This window comes from Apodemus sylvaticus, chromosome 3 (genome assembly GCF_947179515.1).
Source record: "Apodemus sylvaticus chromosome 3, mApoSyl1.1, whole genome shotgun sequence".
NCBI lineage: Eukaryota > Metazoa > Chordata > Mammalia > Rodentia > Muridae > Apodemus > Apodemus sylvaticus.
In genome coordinates, this window is record NC_067474.1 from 129,709,720 (window position 1) to 129,734,965 (window position 25,246).

At 49.2% G+C, this 25,246-nt stretch overlaps 2 protein-coding genes across 9 annotated transcripts in view; both read left to right on the top strand.

Moving 5' to 3' along the window:
* The first annotated feature begins 1,371 nt into the window (after nt 1-1,371).
* On the top strand, nt 1,372-11,865 carry Mob3c (MOB kinase activator 3C). Of its 2 annotated transcripts, XM_052177046.1 has the most exons (5): nt 1,372-3,078; nt 3,802-3,875; nt 6,628-7,094; nt 9,289-9,491; nt 9,777-11,865. In XM_052177046.1, exons 3-5 carry the CDS (start codon nt 6,677-6,679, stop codon nt 9,804-9,806), a joined length of 651 nt encoding a protein of 216 aa, XP_052033006.1. In that variant the 5' UTR covers nt 1,372-3,078; nt 3,802-3,875; nt 6,628-6,676; the 3' UTR covers nt 9,807-11,865. The 2 variants fall into 2 exon arrangements, with proteins under 2 accessions (XP_052033006.1, XP_052033005.1); XM_052177045.1 differs by lacking the exon at nt 3,802-3,875 and having other exon boundaries at nt 1,735-3,078.
* A 2,887-nt stretch (nt 11,866-14,752) lies between these two features.
* The window catches only part of Mknk1 (MAPK interacting serine/threonine kinase 1), a 39,383-nt gene continuing 28,889 nt past the window's right edge, over nt 14,753-25,246 (top strand). For 2 of the 7 annotated variants that reach the window (XM_052177043.1, XM_052177044.1), the window contains exons 1-3: nt 14,767-14,844; nt 15,565-15,669; nt 23,527-23,690. The gene's annotated coding sequence lies outside the window, so the exon portion shown is untranslated. Of the gene's footprint in view, nt 14,845-15,060; nt 15,085-15,564; nt 15,670-23,526; nt 23,691-23,768; nt 23,867-25,246 lie in introns of those variants that run through there. The other 5 variants (XM_052177038.1, XM_052177042.1, XM_052177041.1 and 2 more) reach the window with 4 other exon arrangements.

The window sequence follows — 25,246 nt, forward strand, 5'->3', positions numbered from 1 at the left end:
TTTAAAACCTAGCTCGGAGGCACAGAAAATGACCATGTGCAAAGCCACAGAGGAAGCCGTATCAAATTCCAAAGAATCTCTTAGAACAAGGTCTCTGACCACAAGGCCATGTAAAGAGCAATGAACAAGAAAAACATAATAACCCTTCCTAGGATGAGAAACTAAAGTCCCACTTCTAGATCACCCAAGAGTTAGGAAGAAGAAATTATGGATGGCAACTGTAAAATATTTAGGACAACAAGATAAGAGCTCAAGCAGTTTCTAAGTCATTTCCTCTGTGACATCATCCCTTACCCAACACTTCTCCCAGATCCTCCTCCCAGCTCTGCATCCAGGGGACTGACCTCTGGGCTGTGGCAACAGGTTCCCTTGTCCTTGGCTCTTAATGGGACTTGGCTATGGGGAACTTGGCCAGAGAAGAGAGCAGAATGAGGCCCCTATTGGCCAGCAGTTTTCCCCTTGACTACTGTGATCTGGGTATGGTCTCCACCTTAGGCCACAGAGCTAGCTGAAGCCGTCTCATGTCTCTCATTCCCAGTGTGCCTCAGCTCAGGGTTGCCGGCAGCTATCTGCAGCCCTTGCTGTCTCATTGGTGATATGGTCTCTCCGTGGCTTCCCTCAAGCTACGCCTTTATGCAGTACCACTGTTTTGTTTTGTTTTTTCGAGACAGGGTTTCTCTGTGTAGCCCTGGCTGTCCTGGAACTCACTCTGTAGACCAGGCTGGCCTCAAACTCAGAAACTCACCTGCCTCTGCCTCCCAATTGCTGGGATTAAAGGCATGCGCCACCACCGCCCAGCTGCAGTACTACTGTTAAAGTCTCCTCAAAACAGACAGGGTGCTCTGGGTTTCCTGTGGATATCCCCACCCGGGTCTAGTGTTGGACCATCAGTGCATCATGTACCCCGTTTCTATCTCTGAATGACTAAGCTCTGACATGGTCACCTGTATATGTTGTGTTCCTGCTGCTAATCTGTCAGCACCTAAAGTCAGTGACTGAGTCATCATCCTAATCTCAGTGCACTGTCACACTCAACAAAATGCTTTAGTATATCAAGTTGATAGTATATCAAATGTGAATTCCATCAATATATAAAAGTTTATAAGAAATTTGGGATTAAGACTCGGGCACAAAACAGTGGAGAATTTTATTCTGGAACAGAAATAAGCCCTTAAGGGGCTGGAGAGTTGGCTCAGCAGTTAAGGGCACTGACTGTTCTTCCACAGGTCCTGAGTTCAATTCCCAGTACCCACATGGTGGCTCACAACCATCTGTAATGGGATATGATACCCTCTTGTAGCATGCAGGTGTACCTGCTGTTGCACTCATACGTAAAGTAAATAAATTGAAAGAAAGAAAAAGAAGGAAGGAAGGAAGAAGCCCTTAGTCAAAGAATGAATTCTCAGTTCTAACCTAAAATTCTTAAGGATCTAAGTGTGTTCTCATGTAATTGAGAAAGCAGGCCCAGGCCCAGGGAATCCGATCTCATCACAGTATAAGACCTCTGGCTCCGGTTGCTGGACAGTCCCTCCTGCTCACCGTTTACGTCCTCCAGGATGCCTTCTGCAGCCCAGCTGCCTGCCTTGGCCTTCTGCGTTACTTACTTTTCATGCTGTAACCAAACACTCAGGAAAGGCGTTTTGTTTTGGTGCACAATTTGAGAGTGCAGTCCACCATGGTGGGGAAAGTATGGCAAGAAGACTGGCTCTAGGCTGTGGCAGCAAGAGTCTGGGGCAGCTGGTGGAGAAATGGAGGTGGGTGGAAACCTGTGCTCCATTGGCTTCCCCTCCGCCCCTTTCTTTTAGTTCAGTCCAGGACTCTAGCCCATGGGGATGGTAGGACACACATTCAAGTAGAGTCCATCCTCCTTAGTTAAACCCCTTGGAAACACACACTCGCAGAGATGTGTCTCCATGACAGTTCTGAAGCTAGCGAGGTTAACAATGAAGGTTAACCATTGCACCCACCTAGTCTAGAAAGGCTTCACCCTCCTCACCCCAGGCAGAGCCTGCAGACTGATTCCTGGGGCCAAGCCATGGTATGCATTGAGCACTGATGCAGGATATCAGCCTGTTTCTAGGGGACGAATCTAGGTAGAAGATCAGGTAATGCAGATCACGTATGCAAAGGTTTGAAACCAGATGGAACAGGCTGAGAGAGAAGCCAGTCTAAAGAACAGTAGAGACAAAGAAAGATAGGAAATGGGTAACGTTAGGTGGTGTGAGAGTCTACACAACCAGAACAAGGTGCAGGGAAGGTGGGGTCTTCTTTGAAGGTTCTTTAGGAAGGAGCGTGTAGGACTCAGTTCTTCCTGTCTGGAGTGACCCAGTCTATGACTCCCACCCGCGCGAGCGCAATTCATTTACTTATTCTTTTAAGTGGGTTTTTTGTTTGTTTGGTTGGTTGGTTGGTTTTGAGAGAGTGCCTCAACACCTAGTCCTGGCTAGCCTGGAACTCAGAGATTTGCCTGCCTCTGCCCTCCTAGTGCTGGAATTGAAGACATGCACCATCCACCACCAGCAGCCTCCAGTGCTGGGTTCTGAGATGCTGTGTGTGGCAGTGGACTGAACCAGGCTGCTAGGAACTTCAGAGACAAGTGAAGCTCAGAAAACTGCAGGAGGGCTAGGAAACCTTTCAAACCACAGCGTTTTTCTTTCTGCTTCAGGCGGAAGCTAAACTTGTTCCCATTCTACAGCCTGAGAATCTGAGGCTATTTCCTTAGGGAAGATCCAGGCGGTCCCTTGGGGCGCTCCTCAGTTAGTCCTTTGCCCTCGGGAGACAGCGAGCCCGATGGACTTCCCACTTCCCGGAAAGGCTAAAGAGAAGAGTGTGTATCCTGGGACGGGGAGTCCCTTTCCCCGCCCCTCCCCGCCCCGTGGCCACGGCGTGGCTGAGCCCGGGGCGGAGCTGGCGTCTCCTCGAGCAGTGGCGGCGGGACGGCGGCGGCCGCAGCCCAGAACAGACTGGTGGATAGCCGCTGAGACCGGCCCCCGCGGGATCACAGCAGGAGGACGACCCGGCGCGCTGCGGTGTGGCCGCAGGGACCGAGACCCGGAGCTGTCCACTCGGGCGGAGCGGGTGAGTGAGCACCGCGTCTCTGCGCCCCGCGCGGCCCGGTCTTGCTTCCACTTTTAGTTTCTTCGTGGACCTTGCGTGGCACCTTCTGGAAGCGACTCCCGCACTAAAGCAGGCTGGCCACAGTCCTCAGCCCAGGGTCCGAGGCTCACCGCGTCTGAAGTCCGGGGTGGGGGTGGCGGTGGCTGGTGGGGGTGGGGGGCGTGTCTTCGGAGCGGAAATGTCAGGCTGGCTCCTCTGGGTCCTAGGACCTGTTTGGCCTTAACAGCTGAAGATAAGGGGCGGTTCTTAGGGGCTCGAGGGAGGTAGGGGCGGGTCTGGCCGGACAAGCCCTGTGTCTTTTGCTACCACTTTTGTCTGAGAATCTCAACCTTAGACCTTGTCCCGCAGGGCATGCTAGGCTAGGTTCTGAGTTCAAACTGGGGCCATCTTCTGGCTGTTCCTAAGCCAAGCTAAGGCAGGAGCAGGTGTGTCCCTGGCAAGAGCCTAGGTAAAAGAAAACAGGCAGTGACAGTGAGCCTGTGCTCTTCATCTGAGAAGATTAAATGCTTGGTCACAGAGTGAGCAAACCACCGACCACCTACCCAGTAATTAAAGTGGAGGGTCCACAGGGAAGGGAAACAGGCCCCGTGTGCGTCTGGGAGAGGACAGGAGTAACAGACATAGCAAGGAGGGGATGCCCTCCTAGCCTACCTGCCTACTCACCTCCACGGTTACTCTTTCTAGGAAAAGTCCTGGGCCCTAAAGTTCTACACCGAGGAGGTGGGGCCTCTACTGCCTTCCTCGATTGTCTACACCAGGTCAGTGGCCAGACAGAGCAGGAAAAGGGAACTTTGTACCTTGTCATAGCCTGAGTCCCTTTTTTATACCAATCCCCTACGTCTTAATACTTACTGTGCAAAGTCAAGTAGGGCCCTCAAATCCTCCTCTTAGGCCTCAGTTTCTCCATCTGTTCATGTGGGATGCACCACTTGACATTTCAGCTATTCTAACTTAAAGACTTTTATTCGTGTGTGTGTGTGTGTGTGTGTGTGTGTGTGTGTGTGGTTGGTTGGGGTGTGGGTATGTGGGCATGCGTACCACCATGAGGGTAGGCATGTAGGGATGGTGGAGGTCCAGAGCTGATATCAGTTCTTTCCCCTTCACTCTTCATTTATTGAGAGGCAAGATTTACTTTTAAAACTTTAATTACAAGGTAGAGGCAGGTGGATTTCTGAGTTCTAGGCCAGCCTGGTCTACAGAGTGAGTTCCAGGACAACCAGGGCTACACAGAGAACCCCTGTCTCAAAAAAACAATCAAAACAAAAAACCCAACACCTTAATTACATTATGTATGTGCACACGCGCGCACGCGCGCGCGCGCGCGCACACACACACACACGTGCACACACACACACACATTTATGTGCACATTACAAAGCACACATGGAGGCCAGAGACAGTTTGTGGGAGTGTTCTCCTTCCACCATGTTGGTCCCAAGAATCAAACTCGGGCGAGCAAGTTTACCCACTGAGCCATCTCACCAGCCAACTCTAAGACTCTGGCGTCTAAGTTCTTCCTAGAGCCTAGCCACCAACTTAAGTCCTGACTTAATGCGGAGAGGGGTGGGAACAGAGGCAGCTAAAGAGAAGCCCACACGCAAGGATGGGATCTAGGGGAGGCTGCCAAGAACGAAGCAGTCAGTCAGTTGGAAAGAGAAAACAGAAACTGACCGGCAAAGACAGGCAGGACAGTGAAGTGAGGACCCTTTAGGGATGAAGGAGAATCCAGGGTGGCTGCCTGCCGGAGGCCAGTGGGCCAGGAAAGGGAGGCTAAGGAGAGGGAGGCAGAGTGAAGGGATCTGTAACTGTCAGTAATGAGGAAGCCGAAGGAAGGTGGAGGACCCAGAGCCCCCCCCCTGATTGCAGTGACTGATTTTTGGACGCCCTGCCCCAGGCAGAGCTTACAAGGAAGACAGCAACTGAAGCATACAGAGCTTTCATTTGAGAAGTTCAGTCACAACCTGGCATTTCTTTGGGAAGAAGTTGGAGGGTTGGGGGCAGAATAAATGGGGGGACCTTCCACATCTTCAAGCTTCGTCCAAGAGGCCAGGAGCTCTCTACTCTGCAAACTGCTCTCGTTTTTCCTGGCTGTTCCATTCTGTCTGCCTGCTGTGATTAGAAGGGAAAACTCCTGGCGCAAACATTTCTGTAAGTTGGATTTGTTGCCAGAAGCGAGGCCCTCTATGCTCCATGCTCACACTCTACGCTCACACTGTCCCCTTATTCCCTCCCTTTCTTCCCCAATCCTGCCACAGCAGGTATCAGTGAGAAAGGAAACTGCTTCAAAGTCAAGGCAGTGGGAGGTGAAGGACAGGCTTTGTCTGCCACAGTCTCAAGCCTCCTTCAGTGTGGAGCTCAGCTCAGGGCTCAGACTAACCAGGGCTGGGGCAAGCCAGGGCTCAGCATGGAGCCTGCGCTCAGTTTGTAAGTCTGTGCTCAGCGGCCACGCTCCGTCGTGGCTGTGGCCTGGATCTGCGTTCTCCAATAGCTCGTGTATTGATTGCTGTGGGAAGTGAGGTGCCTGAGATGTTCAGACACCTGTAGGTGTTCAAGGACTAAGCCCACGGCCATGCCAGCAAGCTAGCTGTGAAGCAGGGACAAAGTGCTAGGACTCTGGGGGCTCTGATGGATACCCCCTGAAGTCTGTTCTGCGTGTGGGATCCTTCCGTTCTAAGAAGTAAAGCAAACATCTAGAAAAACCAGTAGGATGGGTCTGGCTGTTCTGCTCCAGCCCCCAGTGCCGGGTGCATAGTAGGCATGCTGAAAATCCATGGAGTGTCAGGGGCAAGGGGAAGACCAGCAGCTCAGTACTGTTTCGGAATTGAAGGAGGTTAGCTTTGAGGAAAGGAACTCCAGTGTCTGTCAGAGGAAGTAGCAATCTTCTGGGCCTGCCACCCTCCCCTTCCTGCAGAGCCTGCAGCCACACTTAAGGCCACCCAGCTGGCCTTGTGAGGGCCCTTTCCTCTTTCAGTGTAAAGAAAAAGGAAAAGACATTTTTGGTAGAAAAGTCCCTTCTGCTCCCTGGGAATCCCCCGTGGCCGGATGGGCTTCGGGATGTCCCAGAGGAAATCCAAGTCCAGGGTGCAGCCCCTGCCCCAAGTTCAGAGCAGTCAGGCTCTCTCGCTGTACAGATGACCTTTGGGGCTTCCAGAGAACACCTTGTCTGGGGTCCCTGTCCCCTGGCGGGCCTGCAGAAACCCCTGTCGCTTCTGTGAAGCTCCACAGTAAGTCCTGTAAGCACCGGTTTGGAGCCCAGGGCACACCCTCTGCAAGATTCAAAGAAAGCAGGGAGGAAAGCAAGCCGAATGAAAGGCTTGTGGAACTGCTCCAGGGGTGGGGTGTGTGGCTAATGTAGACCACAAAGGATTAGACACTGCGCAGATGAGGGTTTCGTGGAGGTAAAGAAACTATCCCCAGGCTGACAGCTAAGAGAAAAATGATGTGTTGGGAAGCCAAAACCCACTTTATAAGGCCCTGACCACCTGCTTCCCCTGCCCTCATCTCTGGCAGGGCATCTTCAGGTCCCTGTACCTAGACATCCAGCTTTACCCGCCTGGCCATGGCGCTGTGTCTGAAGCAGGTGTTTGCGAAGGACAAGACTTTCCGGCCCCGGAAGCGCTTTGAGCCTGGCACACAGCGCTTTGAGCTGTATAAGAAGGCACAAGCTTCACTCAAGTCCGGCCTGGACCTTCGGAGTGTAGTGAGGCTGCCACCCGGCGAGAGCATCGATGACTGGATTGCCGTGCACGTAGTGGACTTCTTCAACCGCATCAACCTCATCTATGGCACAATGACTGAGCACTGCAGTGAGACCAGCTGCCCAGTCATGGCTGGTGGGCCCCGCTATGAGTACCGCTGGCAGGACGAGCGTCAGTACCGAAGGCCTGCCAAGCTCTCGGCACCCCGCTATATGGCACTGCTCATGGACTGGATCGAGGGTCTCATCAACGACGAGGACGTCTTTCCTACACGTGTCGGTGAGCACTGTCTGGCTGGAGAGTTAGCCTAGCCAGGGAGGGTCCTTCCCATATCGTGGAAGTAGAAACCAGTTGAGGCAGGATCTTGGTTATGATCAAACATTTAACAAGGCCTATCTGACTCCCATTTGGAGCGCCTCGTGTCCCAAGCGTGAGTGTCTCACTATGGACTGTCCCCGCATGTCCATAAACACCGTTTCTCCACTCTCCAGAACAAGTGCTATGTTGTGCTCCGGCTGATCTTGCTCCCAGCCTCCAGGCCTCTCTGAAAGGGAAGGATTGGAAGCTAGGCTGGCCCAGAAGGTATCTTTCCCTCAGACTTGGTGTGCTCTGGTCAGGTCCAGCTGGGCTTGGGCAGGTGAGGGTGGGGATAGGAGATGAATAATAACACCCTGACCTGAGGTCCCCACCCCAGAAGCTGAGCCCTGTTCCTCACAGAAGCCCCACCCTCAAACTGAGTCCCAGCACCCGCCTGGGCTATAGAGACTCAAGTGGGTGGGGCAGATGGCCAGGCCCTGAGGGAAGAAGTCTGGATGCTGGGGAAAGCTGGGCACTGAGTCACAGTTCAGGCACCTGCCCCTCCCCAGCTGTTGCTGCCATTTCCTGTAGCATTGTGTGCAGCAGGTATCTTCATGTCACACGGGAGGAAACTGAGGCCAACAGTGGGACAACACACCCAATAGAAAAGGCTTCAGAACTGGAACTCAGTGTTGTGGGGCCCAGATGCCATTGTCTAGATAAGTAGGACAGGAGTGTGGGGACTAGGCTGGGTTCTCAGAGAGGCGGAGCACAAGCCCTAAGGAACAGTGGAAAGGAAGGATGTGTGTGGACTAAGGCTCAGTCTGATCCCGGTCCTTATTTCCTCTAGCCTACATCCCTGGGTTTGTGAGCCCTGGGTAAACTTTCAACTAGATGACTGGATGATTTTGTCATAGCAGAAATGAGGGTGTAAGCCACCAGGATCTCTGCCCTGGATGCCGGGCCTGTGCATGCACTGCTTTTCCCATGCCTCTAATGGCCTTTCCTGGCCAGGCAGGATCTGTATTAATTATCTCGAGGAGATACTGCTGTACAAAGAGGGTTTGAATCCTGCCTCCAGTTTGTACTAATTAATAATTATGGGTCCTCAGGCAAGTGGCTTCACCTTTATACATTCCCTACATTTTATCATATCTAGAATGGCTATCAGAGCCATCAGCACAACTGCAGAGGGCAGAGGGCAGAGGTACAAAGGGCTCAGCTCACAGCTGGGCTAACAGAGGGAAAGGTCTTTATGTTATTGGATATCTAAAGGAATGACTGATATCTGAAGCAGTTCTTAAAGTGTTAGCATGGGGGTGGAAGGGTGTTATGAGCCAGCTGTGAGAGCAGGAAGCAGGATTTGAGCATGTGGCTGGAGAGGGCAGTCAGGATTGGCTCATAAAGGCTTTGTTCCATGCCATGCTGGTATATTAAGACAACGCTGCAGGCCCATGTTTTTAAAAACTGGCCCGGGGCTTGAGAGGTGGCTCAGTAGTTAAGAGCACTGACTGCTCTTCCAGAGGTCCTGAGTTCAAATCCCAGCAACCACATGTTGGCTCCCAACCATCTGTAATGAGATCTGATGCCCTCTTCTGGTGTGTCTGAAGACAGCTACAATGTGCTTACATATAATAATAAATAAATCTTTGGGAGTGAGCAGGGCTGGAGAGAGAAGAAAAGGTGTCTGAAGATAGCTACAGTGTACTCATATATAGTAAATAAATGAATAAAACTTTTAAAAAATATAAAAATAAAAACTGGCCCACATACCGACAGCCTCACCACTGGACTATATAGAAGAAAGTGATGTATATATCTGTGTGGGTGCTCAGGTTCTGGGGAGAGGTTATGCCATGCCGTAATTTTCATTGTGGCCTGAGGCAGACTGGCCAGTGACAAGCTTGCAAATCCCTACTTTAGGGAGTGGGAAATGTGGAAGGCGATCTTCTCTGCAGGGAGAAGGCGTTTTCAGATCTGCAGGGTTGAGCTCAGTGGTGTGAATGGATCCCTGGGTTCAGTCCCCAGCACTTCCTCCCACTCCAAAAGAAAAGTAGAGGAAAAAGGCAAACTCTAGCTCGGCCCTCACGGTCCTGTGGGTCCTGTGCCGAGGAGGGGTGGGCCAGAGTTTTCTCCAGAGGAGTTTGATTCCTCTTCTCCTCATCTCCATCCCCAGGAGTTCCCTTCCCCAAGAACTTCCAGCAGGTCTGCACCAAGATCCTGACCCGCCTCTTCCGAGTCTTCGTCCATGTTTACATCCACCACTTCGACAGCATCCTCAGCATGGGGGCGGAGGCACACGTCAACACCTGCTATAAGCACTTTTACTACTTCATCCAGGAGTTCAGCCTGGTGGACCAGCGGGAGCTAGAGCCACTGGTAAGGCCGAGTCTCACTGCTCTCCGCTGCCAGTGCTGTCTCCAAAGGACCTGTATGAAATGCCTATTCTCAGGTGGATAAATGAGGGGTGACAACTCATTTAACAGTAGATTCTGTACTCTCATAGAAAAGTCATGGAGATGTCAGTATACAACTGCAGATCTGCTGCCATGGTTTGCAGCTGAGGTGGGGGAAGAGTCAGGCTCAATAAACACCATGATTTGGCAAGGGGTTGCCCGGCAGGCTGAGATCAAACTAACCCGTCCTTACTTTGTGTCTCTACAGAGGGAGATGACAGAACGGATCTGTCACTGAGTCCAGATCTGGATGTTGCTGCCTATCAGATGGACCATCTGAACACAGTGTAGCTGGGAGAGGGGACCCTTAGGAGCCTGTGGGTAGAGAAATCTGAAGGCCTACTGAAGAGTAGGAACCCTCTATAGACCCAACACCTCTGGACTTCTCAGAAGTCTATCTGTTTCCCAGAATGTGTGGGGAAGGGAGGACTTCACGTGGACCACAGAAGAAAAGGAGTTTAGCCCCCCATGTTAAGCCCAAGAGTAGGGCAGGCTACCAGGTTTCTGCTCTGAAACTTTGCCCAACCAGGATGGTTCCCAAATCCATTGGGGAATATAGATGTGGCTGAAGTGATGTCAAGAAAATTACATAGAGTGAGTGCCTGTCCCTGAGAAAGCAAGTGTGTGTGTGTGTGTGTGTGTGTGATTGTATGATTGTGGGATTGTATGATTGTGGGATTTGTCTGAGAGATCCAGGTCCTTCCAGACACATAGTAGGCCCTCATAATGGATGGATGGATGGATGGATGGATGGATGGAGGGATGGATGGAGGGATGCATGGATGGATGATACATGAGGAGGTTGGCTATAACTCCATGACCATTATAGGAGTAATGACAGCTTAGTGACCCAACTCTAACCAGATGTCTGACACATCTGACAAAATGTGTGTGTAGATGGAATTGTACGTCTGAATCTTCTAGACTACCATCTTCTATCAACATGAGTCCCAGCATTTGAGTGGAGGTTAGACAGTGCAGCTTTGCCCTGAGTTCCTTAAACCTCTGACCTACCACCATGTGGGCTGATTTGCTCAGCCAGGGATGTCTGAATTGTCAATTAACTCAGCTCTGCCTCCAGAAGGGCCTGATATCATTAAGCCTCTGATCCTGATGGTGGTGGATCACACCTTTAATCTCAGCACTTAGGAGGCAGAGGCAAATTGGATCATCTCTGAGTTCGAGGCCAGTCTGGTCTACAGAATGAGTTTCAGGACAGCCAGGGTTACACAGAGAAACCCTGTCTCGAAAAAACCAAAAGCAAGCAAACAAACGGTAAGCCTCTTGAGGTTAGGATCCTCAATCCTCAATCCTCAGGGTCCCCTCAATCTTGAACTTAGACACAGATACTTCAATCTCGAACACAGAACCTACTGACTTGACTGAAGGCCAGCACAAAATAGCTCTCCAGACCAGGGAGCCACTGGAACTTGAATTGGAGAATCTAGAGTCTTTTCTTCTATCTCAGGACACTGAGGATCATACAACTGGGGAGACCTTCCCATCCTAAAAACACCTGCCTCAGCCCAACCTCCTGATACATTCAGGCTTCTTGGATTTCCAAGCACAGCTATCCAAAGAGGCTGGGATGCTTGTGCAGTAGCCATTACTCAGTACCTCCATGCTGAGCCCTAATGCACAGACTCACAGGTAGGGAAACCGGCAGAACCAGGTTTCTACCCTTCCAGAGCCTTTATCCTGAGAGCCCAGGATGAGAACAAGAAGTCTCATAGGAATATTGCCTCTGCCTCTCAATGTGCATCGGAGGGAAATGAAACCGTTAAAAATCCAAGGCTCTTGACTTTCACTCTGGGCCCTGCTGATTGCAACACTGAGATGTGTGCGCAAGTAGAGGTTGTCAGCCGCTCTCCAGGACACAGCTATTAATGCATTGAATAAGGATTTCTAGCCTGATGGCAGAAAACCCTACCACACCCCGCGGTTGGCTAGAGATGCTGCCGAGGCAAACCTCCAAAACCAGGCACTTCTATGGCTGAGGAGCTGCCTTCGTGCCTTCCAGAGAAACAGCTGGGGCTCTCCGGGGCAGCAGGGCCCACCGGGAATGTCTGCTGGCTCCAGAAAAGTCCCCAAGGGAAACATGCTGGCCTGCAGCTCTGGCAGTGGTTCAGAACTGAGGACAGTGGGACATTCCCTCCCACCCCCCACGGTGGGCTACAGAATATATTCTGAATTCTAGGCTGTGAAAAGGGACCACGGGGGTGGGGGTTAGGGAAATCTATTTTTGTGAAAGGAAAGATTTTGCTATTTTTTGGTAAAAATAAAAGATACAAACTAAAGCAACCACTGGTGGGAAGCTATGTTCTGGGTGCCACATGGGTCTTGGCGGGTCTTAGGAGAGGAATTAAGAAGACATTCTGGCCTAAGCTCCCAGACCATATGGGCACAGCCGTGACTGACCAGCTTCCCGGTGTGAGGACGCCCAAGTTCTCCCAGGGCTTGGAATTGTAGACCAAGCCTTGAGAAGATGGAAGGGCAGTGCAGGGCCTCGCCTTCAGGGTTCTCATTCGGAGGGGGGAGGGGGGGATCCTCCTCGCTTTGACACTGGCAACCCTGGTTCATGTCAGGGTGGTTTGGAGGAACCAATGGCTAAAAGTGCAGTAGGAAATACAGCCACAACCCCAATCACAGAACAAGAAGCCCCTCTCAGAACTCAAAGCAGTGGAGGTAGGGCAGGCTTCAATCCAGAGCACAGTCCCCAGGAGGCAGCTAGAACTCAGGGCCCCCAAACCACAGGACAGGAGTTCAAAGCAGCTTGGTTCTGAAGATTCAACAAAGGCCTCTTACACCTTCAAAAGAGCCGCAGGGACTCTGCCTGGGAAGCAGAGGCCTGAGCCCTGGCCCTCCCTCTATAAACCACTTTCTATTTCATAGGCAGAAGTGGTAGTCTACCAGATGGCTAAGTGCTCAAAGGACCTTACTGCCCAACGATGTAAGCTTGATGACCTAAGTTCAGTTCTCAAGACCAGGAGGGGCACCACCCCGGCACGGGTTCCTACTCACATCACATACACAGTGGTAATAACTTTTTTTTGAGACAAGGTCTCGTTATGTAGTGCTGGCTAGCCTGGAACTCACCCTCTAGACTAGGTTGGCCTCAAATTCACAGGGATCCACCTTTCTGTGTCTCCTAAGTGCTGTGGTTAAAGGTGTACACCTCCACACCTGGCGTAAGTATCATTTTAAAATAGAAGTGGGAGTGAAGGTCTGACCTCTAGGCTCCTTCATCCTCAGCCTGTGAACAGACATAATAACTCAGCTAATACATGCCATGTCTCAAGCGCAGCTGCAAGTGCTTGACGTAATCAAGTCTTTAGCCAGCTGCCTGGCTTTCCTCCCAGCCCCCAGGATCTGCTCTAGAATCTGGAAGGTTCTCCATTTTTCTGTTCCTTCTAATGCCCAGAGCCCAGTGTTCTAAAAGAGTAGTGTTTTCAAATCCATTACAAACCATTATCTCTTCAGTCACTGGACAGTCCAACTGTTAGAAAGTCCATGTACATTGTGGAAGGAAGAGTTAGATTTATCTCAAATTTAAGATATCTGGAAATATGTCAGGAAGGACATATGCACAGACAGACAGACACACACTTACTTCAAGAGGTTGAGAAGGATGCTTAGAGGACAAAGAGGGAGAACTTTGACCTCAGTAATGAGAAATAAGACTCTCACCCAAACAGGAAAAACCTAACAAAAGCAGCTCACCTGGGAAGCCAGGGTTTTGTTGCCTTGTTGTCAGGATCTGCATCAACGAAGGAACAGGGAATAAGCTATCATCTCCACCCTGGAGCAGAGCATCCCACACTGAGTAACACTGGATCACCTGCAGCTTTCGTGACCCCTGTGGCCCCTTTTATGTTCGCTGCTGCCACAGTATGGAACCATGGAATGCGGTGGGATGGCCCAGAGGAATGGCTGAGTTCTACAGGCTTGCCCTTCTTCCTGGGAGCACCTCTATCCAATGTTAATTAACCATCGTGGTTGCCATGGGGAGGGATAGTAACTGAGATTCTGGATCCCAGTATATGCTTGAGTGACTCTGGACTGGCTGGCTATTGAGGGTTGCAGAATAGGCTAGAAAGGCCTGTGAAGACTGGTAGATTATAAGTTGAAAGAGATTGTAATATCCAGCCTTTGAAGAGGACTCAAATTCAGAAAGGAACTAAATACAAAAGCTTGGGAAAAGACACCCCTTTCCAATCTTCATCTAGATTGCAATTCTAGCAAAGTCTTGAATACTTCCACTACCTTCCCTCATATAGTCAAACACCCAGGCCAGAAGAGAGAATTAATGTTTTTGAGATGAGTGATGGGAATTTGAGCTGTTCTTTAAGCCCCTTACACCAGACCCTAACAACAATACTGAATGGGATAGGGAAACTCACTTCACCACACAAAGGAAAACTGCATCAGAACTTGAACTGAAGCCAAGCAACACCTCCCCACCCCCACCCCACCCCGTCTTCCCGTCTCAGGCACCTGCAGCCTGTGGAAGTGAGGCAGGGAGGCTACTTGAGGTATTACTCTAATTAGTACACACACACACACACACACAGAGAGAGAGAGAGAGAGAGAGAGAGAGCAGAAGAAATAGATCTATCTTTAAGAACATTTGTTTTAGCTGGTGTAGTGGCACATGCCTTTATTGCTAGCACTCAGGAGGCAAAGGCAGGTAGATCTCTTAAGTTCTAGGCCAGCCAGGGCTACATAGTGAGATTGTTTAGAAAAACAACAATAAAAAATGTTAATTACTGGAAGAAATGTTTTATTCAAACCCTCATGAACTTCTGTATACACAGACCTTTATAGAAATTTTATAGTCATGCCCGGTGGTGTGCGTCTGTAATCAGAGAACTCTGGCGACTGAGTCAGAAGAAAAACGAGTTTGAGGTCAGTCCGGAGTATACAACAAGGCCTTGTCCCAAAAATAAACTTTACTTAACAGATTTATAAAAAAAAAAAAAAAAAAAAAAAAAAAAACTCCGTTCTAGCTCGCAGAAGTAACTATTTGCACGAGCACTGTGTTTCCACTTTCTGTTTGGAAAAGAAGCCAGCAACAACCAGAGGACGGCCAACGCCTGCGCAGAGTACTCGGCTTGCCTTTCGCCACGTGTGGCCCTCAGGGCGCAGGCGTGACTCCTCCCCCTCACGCCCCCTTCTGCCCGGGCCCGCCCCCTGAGTTTAGCTCCGCCTCTTCCGCGTTCTCGACTGAGACCTGCGAATGGGGGTGCGCGCGGCCGTTCCCCCGGTGGTCAACTAAGGTAAAAGTGAGCCAGGAAACGGGGCTGGGGTCTGGAGTGCGGTGGTGCAGTCGCCCGGGAGGGGCAGCCAGGGCCTTCTGGACAGCTCGAGGTCACGACCCGATTCTTCTGAGGAGGAGCAGCCGAAGGGTTTTTAGAACTGTCCCCAAAGCTGCTTCCCTGCCCAGACTGCAGCGTATAAATCTTATTTCTATTTCGGGCTCTCAGCCTGTGCCTATGAACGGGCTTGGGTTGTGACAGGTAGGGACCCGGTGGGTACCGGTTGCCGAGGCTCAGCCTATATGGAATTTGAGCTTCAGACCAAACAAGGATACGCTCAAGACTGGCAGGGCTCAAGGCTCAGACAGTCCATTGGCATGAGCATGTTATAAAATATGTGTACTTCGTTGTGTTGACTGTTTCCACTTGTTTTGCAATACAATGTATAAATGCTTCTGCCACATTTTTTTAACAGAGGTAGGAGTGTGGGTAGGATGCAGTCTCTTTCCTATAGCTGTAGGACTGTGGCCCATCAGAGGCTAGGAAAGCGTGAGAGTGCGTGACTTTGGGGGTCAGCAATGCCTTCCCCTCTCCTAGGACATATCCTAGAACAATTCATTCTCCTCTTTTAGAGCTTTTAAAAATGGATATAATAATGTCACTGTGAGGGTTAAGTATGATTATATGTAAATTGCCCACATGCAATGGAACTGATACATAACATACTGTTGTGATTTCCAGGAAAGAGTGTTTTGGTCTGGCATATTTCAGGGAGGCCCTGAGGGGAAAGCTGATGTAACCTGAGCCTTGGAGCCTCTGGGATTTACCACGGAATTGACCTTGCAAGTATGAGGAGGGAGCTAAAACTTGTTGACCACAGGCCATGTGCCAAAAACCTACTGAGTAGCTGATGTATAATGTTTCCCTGGATCCCCAGCCATCAAAGAGCTTCAGCCCACAGTCCTCAGCTTCATGCCTTCTAAAGGGGCCTGGGCGGGGCGGGTGGGGGTGCTCTGAAGGATAGACACAGGGTCAGGATTGTGTAGAGAAGTGAACTAGCCGAGAAGCTTGGAGTCCCTTCCAAGCACCTGGCCCCACCTCAATGTTCCTCTTTTTATAATCCAGGGTCTCTGGCTTGCGTAGGAGTGTCATTGCTCTAGTGCAGATTTGGCAGTCAGAGGGCCTGCCACCAGCCAGCCCAACCGTGGAGAGAGAAGTTCTGAGAACAATCTGGCAAACTGCAGCACATGCTCAGCTAGGAAGAGCATGGTCTCCTGTTGTGTGGTCTGTAGTAACTCAGTAATATGGCACCTTCTGCAGCTTCTTCAGGGCACTCACGCCACATCGTACGACCTCCTTGGTGAAGCTTCTCATCCTCCCGCTGATTGGTGCTCCCATTCTAGTCCCTGTGGCAGAGACTGAACTTCCTATAGACTTCTTAACAAAGTCTGTGATGGGGTACATCACTCGTACGTGGCAAGGAGCCAGGCCTGTCATACCTTCTCTTCTACAGGACTGGCACATAGTAGGTCTCTGTAATGCTTGTGGTCAAATGAGTCAGAGTCTTTTTCCCCCCCTCGCTTTGGTCTTTGTTTTACAAGCTGTCAAGATTAGAAGGCGACCTCGTGTTTTCCTTCATGGCTAAGGAGGGCCCTGGTTTAGATGGCTGTTGCCCTACTTACAGGCATCAGAGGCACAAAGGTGCAGGAATTCTTTATGAACCAAGATTCTTCATTGCTGTTATTGATTTCAGGCCCTGGCCTTGCTATTTTTGAGTTTAGTTTGAGAGAAGTTGTACGGTGTTCAGGGACCTGTACAGTCTGTGATATAGTTCAGGTATGGCAAGCTCACAGGTGGCTGACTAATCAATTGTTCTGCCCTTGGCCTTGGTAAACAGTAGTCCCTTCCATGTGGGCCAGCAGCTACAAATTCACATCTCTCCTTGCCAACAGCCCCAGCATATGGAATAGGAAGTTCTTTGTTGATTTATATATGTATGATTTATATGTATGTATGTATGTATGTATTAAGGCAGAAAGAGCATAGAAACAATCTAGGTATACTACCTTAATCTTGTGTATGGGGAAAGACTCAAGCAAGATTACACAAGGACTCAGTCAAGGATAGAGAGTTCTGGAAGAGACATGTCCAGGCCCTTGTTTTTTCCAGTTCTACTCTAGCAAATTAATTGAGACAGCATTTAACCATGTCTCTCTGACTGGTTTGGAATTCAGTATGTGCACAAGCTGGCCTTACACTCAGATCCACCTACCTCTGCCTCCCACATGCTGGGACTAAAGATGTGCCTCCACCACATCTGACCTTATTTGTATTTTTTAGTTGTGTACGTGTGCACATGAGTGTAGGTCCCCAGGAAGATCATAAGAGGGTGTTGGATTCTCTGAAGCTGGAATTTCAGGTCATTTTGAGCCATTCGACGTGACTGTTGGGAACTGAACTCAGGTCCTTTGCAAGAGTAGCACATGCCCTTAACTACTGAGCCATCTTTCTGGCTCTCTACAAAATTAATAATAATAAAAAACGTAAATGAACTGATTTTGACTCTTTGAGATGGACTCTCTGTGATTCCCAGGCTGGCATCAGTTGCTAAGCACAGTCCGCGCTCTGCCTGTGGGGGATCCCAAGGAGCCCTATTCGGGTGATAAGGCTAACATTTATCAAACATTATGGACTGGACTATATATAGTTTTAAGTATCTTAAACTGTTGTGGACTTGGAAACCCAAGCAGATAGGAAGCGTTCCCACTGTTTTCTGGTCTTAGAGTTCTGGACTTTTAGTATGGCAGTCATGGCAGTCACCTACCATGGCAGTGGGGTGGAGAGCTTGCTCCGGGAGCCCTCCTCCTCTGTGAGTGAAAGCCGTCCTCATGCTGAAGAGATATCCCAAGAGGAGCCCAAGATGTGCCAGAAAGATGGACAAAGGAAGACGCAAGTCCGCATGAGTACCAGTGGATCTTAGCTTAGCAGTAAGCATATGCATGCAAAATTGTTGGGCTGGTGCTTACAGGGCTCTATAATCCCCAGGAATACAAAAACTGCGTATTGTCAGCCGGTAAAATGCACAGCTTTAAGAAAAACGCAGTCCTAGATGTTTCAGTTAAGATTCCCACTGTAAGATGGAAAGATTCCATTCAGCAGCATACAAAGCTCCTGCTGTCAAAGAGCCTCTAGTGTTGAGGAATATGCACCAATGATAACAACATGTCTTTTGCTCTCCTATAAGTAATTGTCTGCTGGAAGCCTTCTCCCTCGTGTATAGTTAGGAAGATGGATCAGTACATAAATAACTGGAGTCAGATTGACTTGGGTAAATGAAAGCAAGTGGGAGTTAGGAGAAATCAATCCCTGCATGCCCAAATTCCTGAAGGTGGAGACGTTAGGCTGGAACATGGAGGGAGTTCGTCACTGGGAGAAAGGGCAGTGGGAGCCATGTCTGGAGGCAGAAATGCATGGAAGGGAACACACACGCAAGTGAGCACGGCACACTGGGGAAGAGCTGTGGCCCGTGAGGAGAGGAGAGTGCTAGCATTCAGCACGTGTCTGCTTTGTGGCCTGCAGTGAACCACACAGTTTACCCACTGTAATTTACTTAATCCTCACGACCTCTGTAATAGAGGCACATTTATCCCCAATTTAAAGACTAGGAAACAAGACCTCAGAAAGATGACAGTAGCTTTGCTAAGGCTGGGTAGCTAGTAAGTGACAGCACGGTTCACACAGGAGAGTTGAGATCAGAGGCTCATATTCTTTCCATTACAGGGCTGCAGGGCTCTGGATGCCATGATAAGGCTTCTGTTGCCCGTGGCTGTGGACAGGGACTGACTGGAACAAAGCTTCCAGAGTAGGGACATGAATGAGGAGGCTTCAGCAGAGCAGCGCTGGAGATGCCCGGTCTCGGTCTGCTGGTGCAGGTTATGTGGACTGCTGTCGCCATGCTCTCAATCCGTGCATCTCTGTCCTCTGCTCCTACAGTCTTAGAGTTTACAGAGGCTGTGGGCACCCTGGGATTTCACATACAGGTCCTGTGATTCATCAACAGCATCATAATGGTTCATTATTTTTTCACCATCAAATTCAACAAGAATCTGTGATGGACAGAGCTGGAGCCAGGAGTCTGGCCTTCGGTCCAGGCCTTACTCATCCTCCATTGTGTTTCTTGGCCTCCTCTGGCAGGTTTAGGCTCACTTGAGAGCTCTTCTGTCTTGCCGGTGCCATGCGTTGCTTTGCTCTCCCTGCCTAAAGATAAAGCCAAGAGGATGAACCTGGATTCAGAAAGAAGGGTTTAAGTTCCAGACTCTTCCCGCTGTGGGGAAGCAATAGGTAGTGTACAGACTTTAAGTTGGACTGTCTGGGTTTGAGTGCTGGCCCTGTCACTGGCTAGCTGTGTGACTTGGACAAAGTTATTTGACTTTGCCTCTTTTCAGGCTTCTTCATCTGGAAAATGGGGTACAGATATTCCCTAGCTCATGCATCTGCTCTGAGGACTAAAATGATATCAAGCAGTTCAGTGGCCAGCAGGCAGCAGATGCTTAGTGAATAAAAGCTTCTCAGTAGCAATAGTAGTAATTATATTAATAGCCTGTTTGTTACTGATTTTGTAGGAAGTGTGTGTGTGTGAGAGAGAGAGGGCGAGAGAGAATACACAATACATATTATATATAATATGTATATATAATTATATATAATAAATACATATATGTAGAATGTGCACATATTCACACACACACACACACACAGGCCATCCTTTCCACTGTCTCCCTCTGACATTGCTGTTCTCTCTTTTTATTGTCCCATCAAGAAGCTTAGAAATGCTTGGTGATTCCATCATAGGATTCCAAAGCTTGACACCACAAAAGTACTAGGTGGGAAACAGTCTATTAAAATGCCAGTGGCAAGCCAGGCGGGCGGTGGCGCACGCCTGTAATCCCAGCACTCTGGGAGGCAGAGGCAGGTGGATTTCAGAGGTCAAGGCCAGCCTGGTCTACAGAGTGAGTTCCAGGACGACCAGGACTACACAGAGAAACCCTTTTTCAAAAAAAAAAAACAAAAAGCAAAAAACAAAAACAAAAAACAAAACAAAACAAAAAAACCCACCAGTGGCTTGATAGAAAAATCTCACCTGACTGGGGTTCCCCACACCTGTCTCCACAGTAAACAGGACCAGAGTAGGTGTTCATTTCCTTTTCCACAGCTTTCAGCAAGAGTTGCAAGCAAGCCCCCCCCCCCCCAGTTCACTTGCCAAAAGAGCAGCAGTATGGTGTCTCTAGAAAGTGGTGTCTAATTTAGCTTCTCCCAGCTTAAAACCCCCTGGCCTGAACTTAAGCGAGTTCTTATTGTTCTGTTGTCCATGAATATGGAAAAGTTCCCTTTGATTATAGAGGAGGGATGAGATCAAGATTTTCTCATGAGAGCCTTTTCTGTACTTAAAGCCAGAATCCAGTCAGGCCTCGTCTTCGCTTCTCCAGGCTGCCCGCCTGGCTGCTTTCACCTCATCCCCAAAACCTATTTTCCATCTCCCGGATCCCATTGGTTATGCTGCTTTTCTCTCTCTGAGGTTTCCCTCTTCCTGGCGGTGACCCAGACTCTGCTCAGTCTGCTAATCAGAGTCCAGCTAAAAAGTTTAAGGGGAGAATGCTTCAGAAGTCTCATTGACTCATTAAGTGACAGCTCTGTGCTAGGTGGAGGGACAGAGCTGACTCAGGCTGGTCCACTCTATCCTGGCTCAGCCTCCGGGAGGCTGTGGTGAAGCACAGGTAACCTGGGTAAGTTATGCACACTTGGGGGAAGATGGAATCATTTAGGGCAGTCAGGTAGGTGTAGCCTTTAGCCCCTCTGGCTGGACTATAGGTAATGACTTCTGGTAAGTGTACTTACTGTAGGAACACTGAAGGTCTGGGCACTGAAGGGAAGCCGGAGTGACCCCAGCAGAGGCAGTGGCACCTGTTAGACATCTAGCAAAGACATTACAGGCTCAGGTCTGGCTTTGGGGATCAAGGCTAGAAATGCATAAACCTCAGACTTTTCTGTGTCCCCCAGATGCTCTTTATCTTGAAAATCAAGTGGACCCCTTGTGGTCTGTGAGTCTCAAAGTTCTTGGTAAAGAAGGAAAGTGTCCCAAAAGATTTAGGAGTGGCCACAGAGCAGTCAGGCTAACTGGACTCTTAGACTCCTGTTTATTTAACTCCTGTGTATAAAACAGCCCACCTCCTCTCTGCTTTTGTCCTTTGCAGACACCATGTTCTTTCTTGCTGTAGTTTCTAGAACTATAGTTGACATGGGGAGGCCATCTCACAAGGTATAATAATGGGAGTTATGGAGTGCCTCTTAAATCCTAGGCCATGGTGACAGTCTACTATCTCACAGCATATGCCATTGTCCCTGTTTTGTAGATTCTGTCAGTGAAGAGAGTTTAGGAGTATGCCTCGTGCTGCTAGTGGATGCTAGGGCCCAAAGCAGAACCTGCGGCCTAGTGTTTGAAAGTCTGTCTGCTTTCTACATCTTCAACTCTAGAGTAGCCCCAAATGGCTGGGAATAGAGTCTGTCATGGAACTCTGAATCTTACTCTTTTTTTTTTTTTTTTTTTTTTGGATTTGGTTTTTTCGAGACAGGGTTTCTCTGTATAGCCCTGGCTGTCCTGGAACTCACTCTGTAGACCAGGCTGGCCTTGAACTCAGAAATCCGCCTGCCTTTGCCTCCCAGAGTGTTGTGATTACAGGTGTGTGCCACCACTGCCCGGCTTGAATCTTACTTTTTGTTGTTGGGTTTTGTCGTTGTTGGTTTTTTTGTTTTGTTTTGTTTTTGCAGTAGACTAGTTGTTGGCAAATTATGGTTTTCCAACTGTTTTTGTAGGTACTGCAAGCTAAGAGTGCTTTCTTGCAGTTTTTAGTGTTTGGAGATGGAGAATCAAAAGGAGATGAACATTTTGTGAGACACAGAAAATATGTGATTTCAAACTGTGGTGCCCATGATTAAGGTGTGGTTGACATATGTCATAATGGTTCATTTACATACAACTTGTGGTTGCCCTTTTCTCTAAAACCGGAGCAGATGAAGCAATGGCCATGCGGCACATGTAGTGTGAAGTATTTCTTGTCTGGCCCTTTGTGGAAAAACAATCGCTAGCCTCTAGTAGCACCAAAGGCAGCAGGCTAAAGTTCCTAGATGTCTAGGGCTGACCCTAGAAGGACAGTAGTAGGAACAGGAAAACATACCAGCCAAACTTCCTTGGGCTCCAGAAATAGTTTTGCTGAGCCCGGGAGAGTCCTTTGGGAATAAAAAGCACAATGGGCTGTCCAATGTGCTGAATTCTCCAACTAGCAGTGAATGGGATACTTTGTGAATGAAGTGACTCATTCAGACTCACTGGAACTGCTTTGTGCCAGATGCTGTATTAAATGCTAAAATATCTAAATGAAAATATCTATGACACCCTGTCTTTAAGGATTTTACAGGCTGGTGGGAAACTCATGGCGTGGATTTTGTGTTGTAATGGAATAATGGGAGCTAGGTGAGATGCTGGAGTCAGTGAAGAAAGATGAGTCCAGACTGCTTGTCTAGTCCCTGGTGTCCTCTCTGGCAGTGTCCTCTCTAGTAGTATCCTCTCGGGAAATTGCTGTGGGCCTTGAAAGATAAATGGGAATTCCTTTGGCAGATTCTCTGGAACTGGAGTTACAGATGGTTGTCCGCTATCATATGGATACTGGGACTTGAACTCAGGTCCTCCGCAAGAGTAACAAGTGCTCTTAACCACTGAGCCATCTCTCCAGTCTGAGGGTTCCTTTGTAAGGAGCTGTAGACAAGGCTGAGGGAAAGGCCTGGCAGCATGAGCATTTGGAACTTATGTAGAGGGGGAGAAATGACTTAATGGTTCTGACTAGATGGCTGGCAGGCTGATGTAATCAGATAGAGAAGAAGAGAAATCGGAAGGAAGGAAGCCACAGTGGAGGCTGGGGACAAGTCCAGCTTGGCAAATGTGATTTGAGGTAATGTTGAAATGCATCCAGTTTCCGGTTAGAAACTCAGAGACTTTGGCACAGAAGCTCAGAATTCACACTTAAGCACATTTTCTGTGCTTTTCCCTAGAGAAAAGAGGAAGTGCAAGTGTGCTTCACAGAGCAAAGGCTGAGCAAAAAGCTGCACTGTGCCCACAGAAAATGAAGTCATCACATTGGGAATCAGCCATGATTGTTCTTGGCACAAAACTGACTCCGTTCTTACCACCTGCCACTCTCAGGGTCTGCTTTATCTTGCTGGCACCATTACCCCTCACCTGTGAGACTTGGGCTTGGCCACCAGGAGTCAGCTCTTAAGCACCTCTCCCAAGCGAACAGCTGGGACACGTCAGCTTGAAACCTCTGTGTGAGTCTCAAAGACTCTCAGAGGAGGGTCCATCTCTGTCTCCATGGCAAGATACACCTTTTACTTCCTAGAATCCACAATGGGAGCAAATCTGATTTTTTTTTTTATTCAGACCCTTGATAAGTCTTCTAGTGCTTAGCATCAGGATTTTCAGATGCCCATCGGTCAGCTTTTAAAGCTGGGGGACATCTGTGACTCCTGTGTGTACACCTACTTCCAAATGTCACTCGCAGAGCTGGGGCACTGGGGTTGATCGGCATCTCCTCTAGTCCTCTTGGAGAAGTCAGCAGTTTCTCATTCTCTCTCTCCTTCTGCTTCTTGAAGACTTCCGTGCTGGAGGAGATGAAACGGAAGCAGGTGACAGACTGAAGCACACTGACTGGACCAAGGCCAGCGGATAACTCCCTGTGGCTGGAAGACACCAATCTTGGGATTCCTCTGAGACTTCAGGCTCACGGGCGTCACTGCTGAGTTGAAGAGCCTTGTGGGTAAGATGGGATATGCCGCTCACCCCTCCCTTCTCTTTAAAGCTTCATCTTGATTTATTTTCTGTTCGTTGGGGACAGGAATGCCGTGCTGTACATGGCTGTCACAGGACAACTTTCAAGTGTCGGTCCTCTACTTCTGCCGTGTGGGTGCCAGGGGTCAGACTCAAGTCATCAGGGTGAGAGACAGGCTCCTTTATCCGAGGAGCCATTGCACCAGCCCCCAACTTACTCTTTTACATTAAGTTGAACGTTTTCTGTATTTGCAGAAAGGTGTGAGTTCAAGGTCATCTAAGCAGTTGATGGCTTAGCCTTCTCAGGTCCCAGTTACTTCTTGTAACAGTTACTTAGTAAACAGGATCACATCCTGTAGGGAACAAAATGGCTGAGGGACAGAAGGAAAATAGGATAGTAGGTAAAACATGTAAAATAAAGCTCCACACTGTAACAAGATGAAACGAGTTCAGCAGAAGTGTCCAAGGTGAAATTCTTGTGTCCAATGAGTCTTGTTCTTCTCAAGGAAATGCTGACAATTCTGACTGTGCAGTTATATCCCAGACACGGCTCGTATGCTAAGGCGGTGGCGTGCTCTGTCTTTTGCGCTGGCCGGATGCCTCATCATGCCAGGCAGGTTATCAGTCAAGCCTCAGTGACGATTTGGGAAACATGAGGGTTGAGTAAGATTGTTTTAACCTGACCTGTAATACAATACCAGCGCTGGATGTCACCTCTTGTCACCTGAAGCCCTCTGCTGGCACTGCCATGTTCTCCAGCTCCCTACCTCCTGAGCTCCCACCCTAAGTTCTCCCCTCCTCTGTTGGCACTACTGTTCATACGGCTGCCTTTGGCTAAAAAGCATATCTTCATACACCTACATTGAGGTCCCACTCTGTGGCTGGCCCATGTTAGAGAAGAACCCTCTGTCAGGGGTGGTCATAAACTGTGACCTCCTCCCCTGTCTCCAGTCCTTTGACAGGACAATTTCGGCCTCTGTGGTTTCCTCCCTCGTTCTGTTGCATGCCCTTCCTGTCCCTGCCACCCTTGCCTCTGGTGTAAGCCTCTCTCTGCGCTGCTGCAGCCACCTGACTAGCCTGCCTCTGAGTGGCTGCTGTTTGCATATCACAGCTGGCTCGATCTGCAGTGCTCCTGGCTTCCTCCTCATTGCCCAGCACAGAGGTTCACAAGTGTGCCACACAAAAACTCTTCCACAGGATCTGCAAGACCAAAAGGTTTCAAAGTGGTGGTCGAGTATTATTTGTTACAGTGTGGTGACTGTGTAAGGTTAAGGCAGTGGCATAGAGCTGTGGTCCCACCCCTGCTGTTTCTCACCGCCACCTACATTACAGCCACTTTCACCTAAGAATGCCCTTGACGCAGCAGCAGAGGTGTTGATTTTACTGAATCTCACCGGAGGACCAACTTCTGCTATTCTGTGTGAAATATAGAAGATGGACGTACAGGGTACTTTTATGTAGCAAAGCAAAATGATGATGTACCGAGGAACATGGCTGGGAGGACTGTTTGGATTGTAAATGGAGTGAAAAGCAGCTGTTGTCATT

Bases quoted from the DNA above. Each gene is read 5' to 3' on its own strand.
- Mob3c (XM_052177046.1), top strand. From the start codon at position 6,677: ATGGCGCTGTGTCTGAAGCAGGTGTTTGCGAAGGACAAGACTTTCCGG. The intron at 7,095-9,288 runs GTGAGCACTGTC...CTCCATCCCCAG, and splicing joins CGTCTTTCCTACACGTGTCG to GAGTTCCCTTCCCCAAGAAC. The intron at 9,492-9,776 runs GTAAGGCCGAGT...GTGTCTCTACAG, and splicing joins AGCGGGAGCTAGAGCCACTG to AGGGAGATGACAGAACGGAT.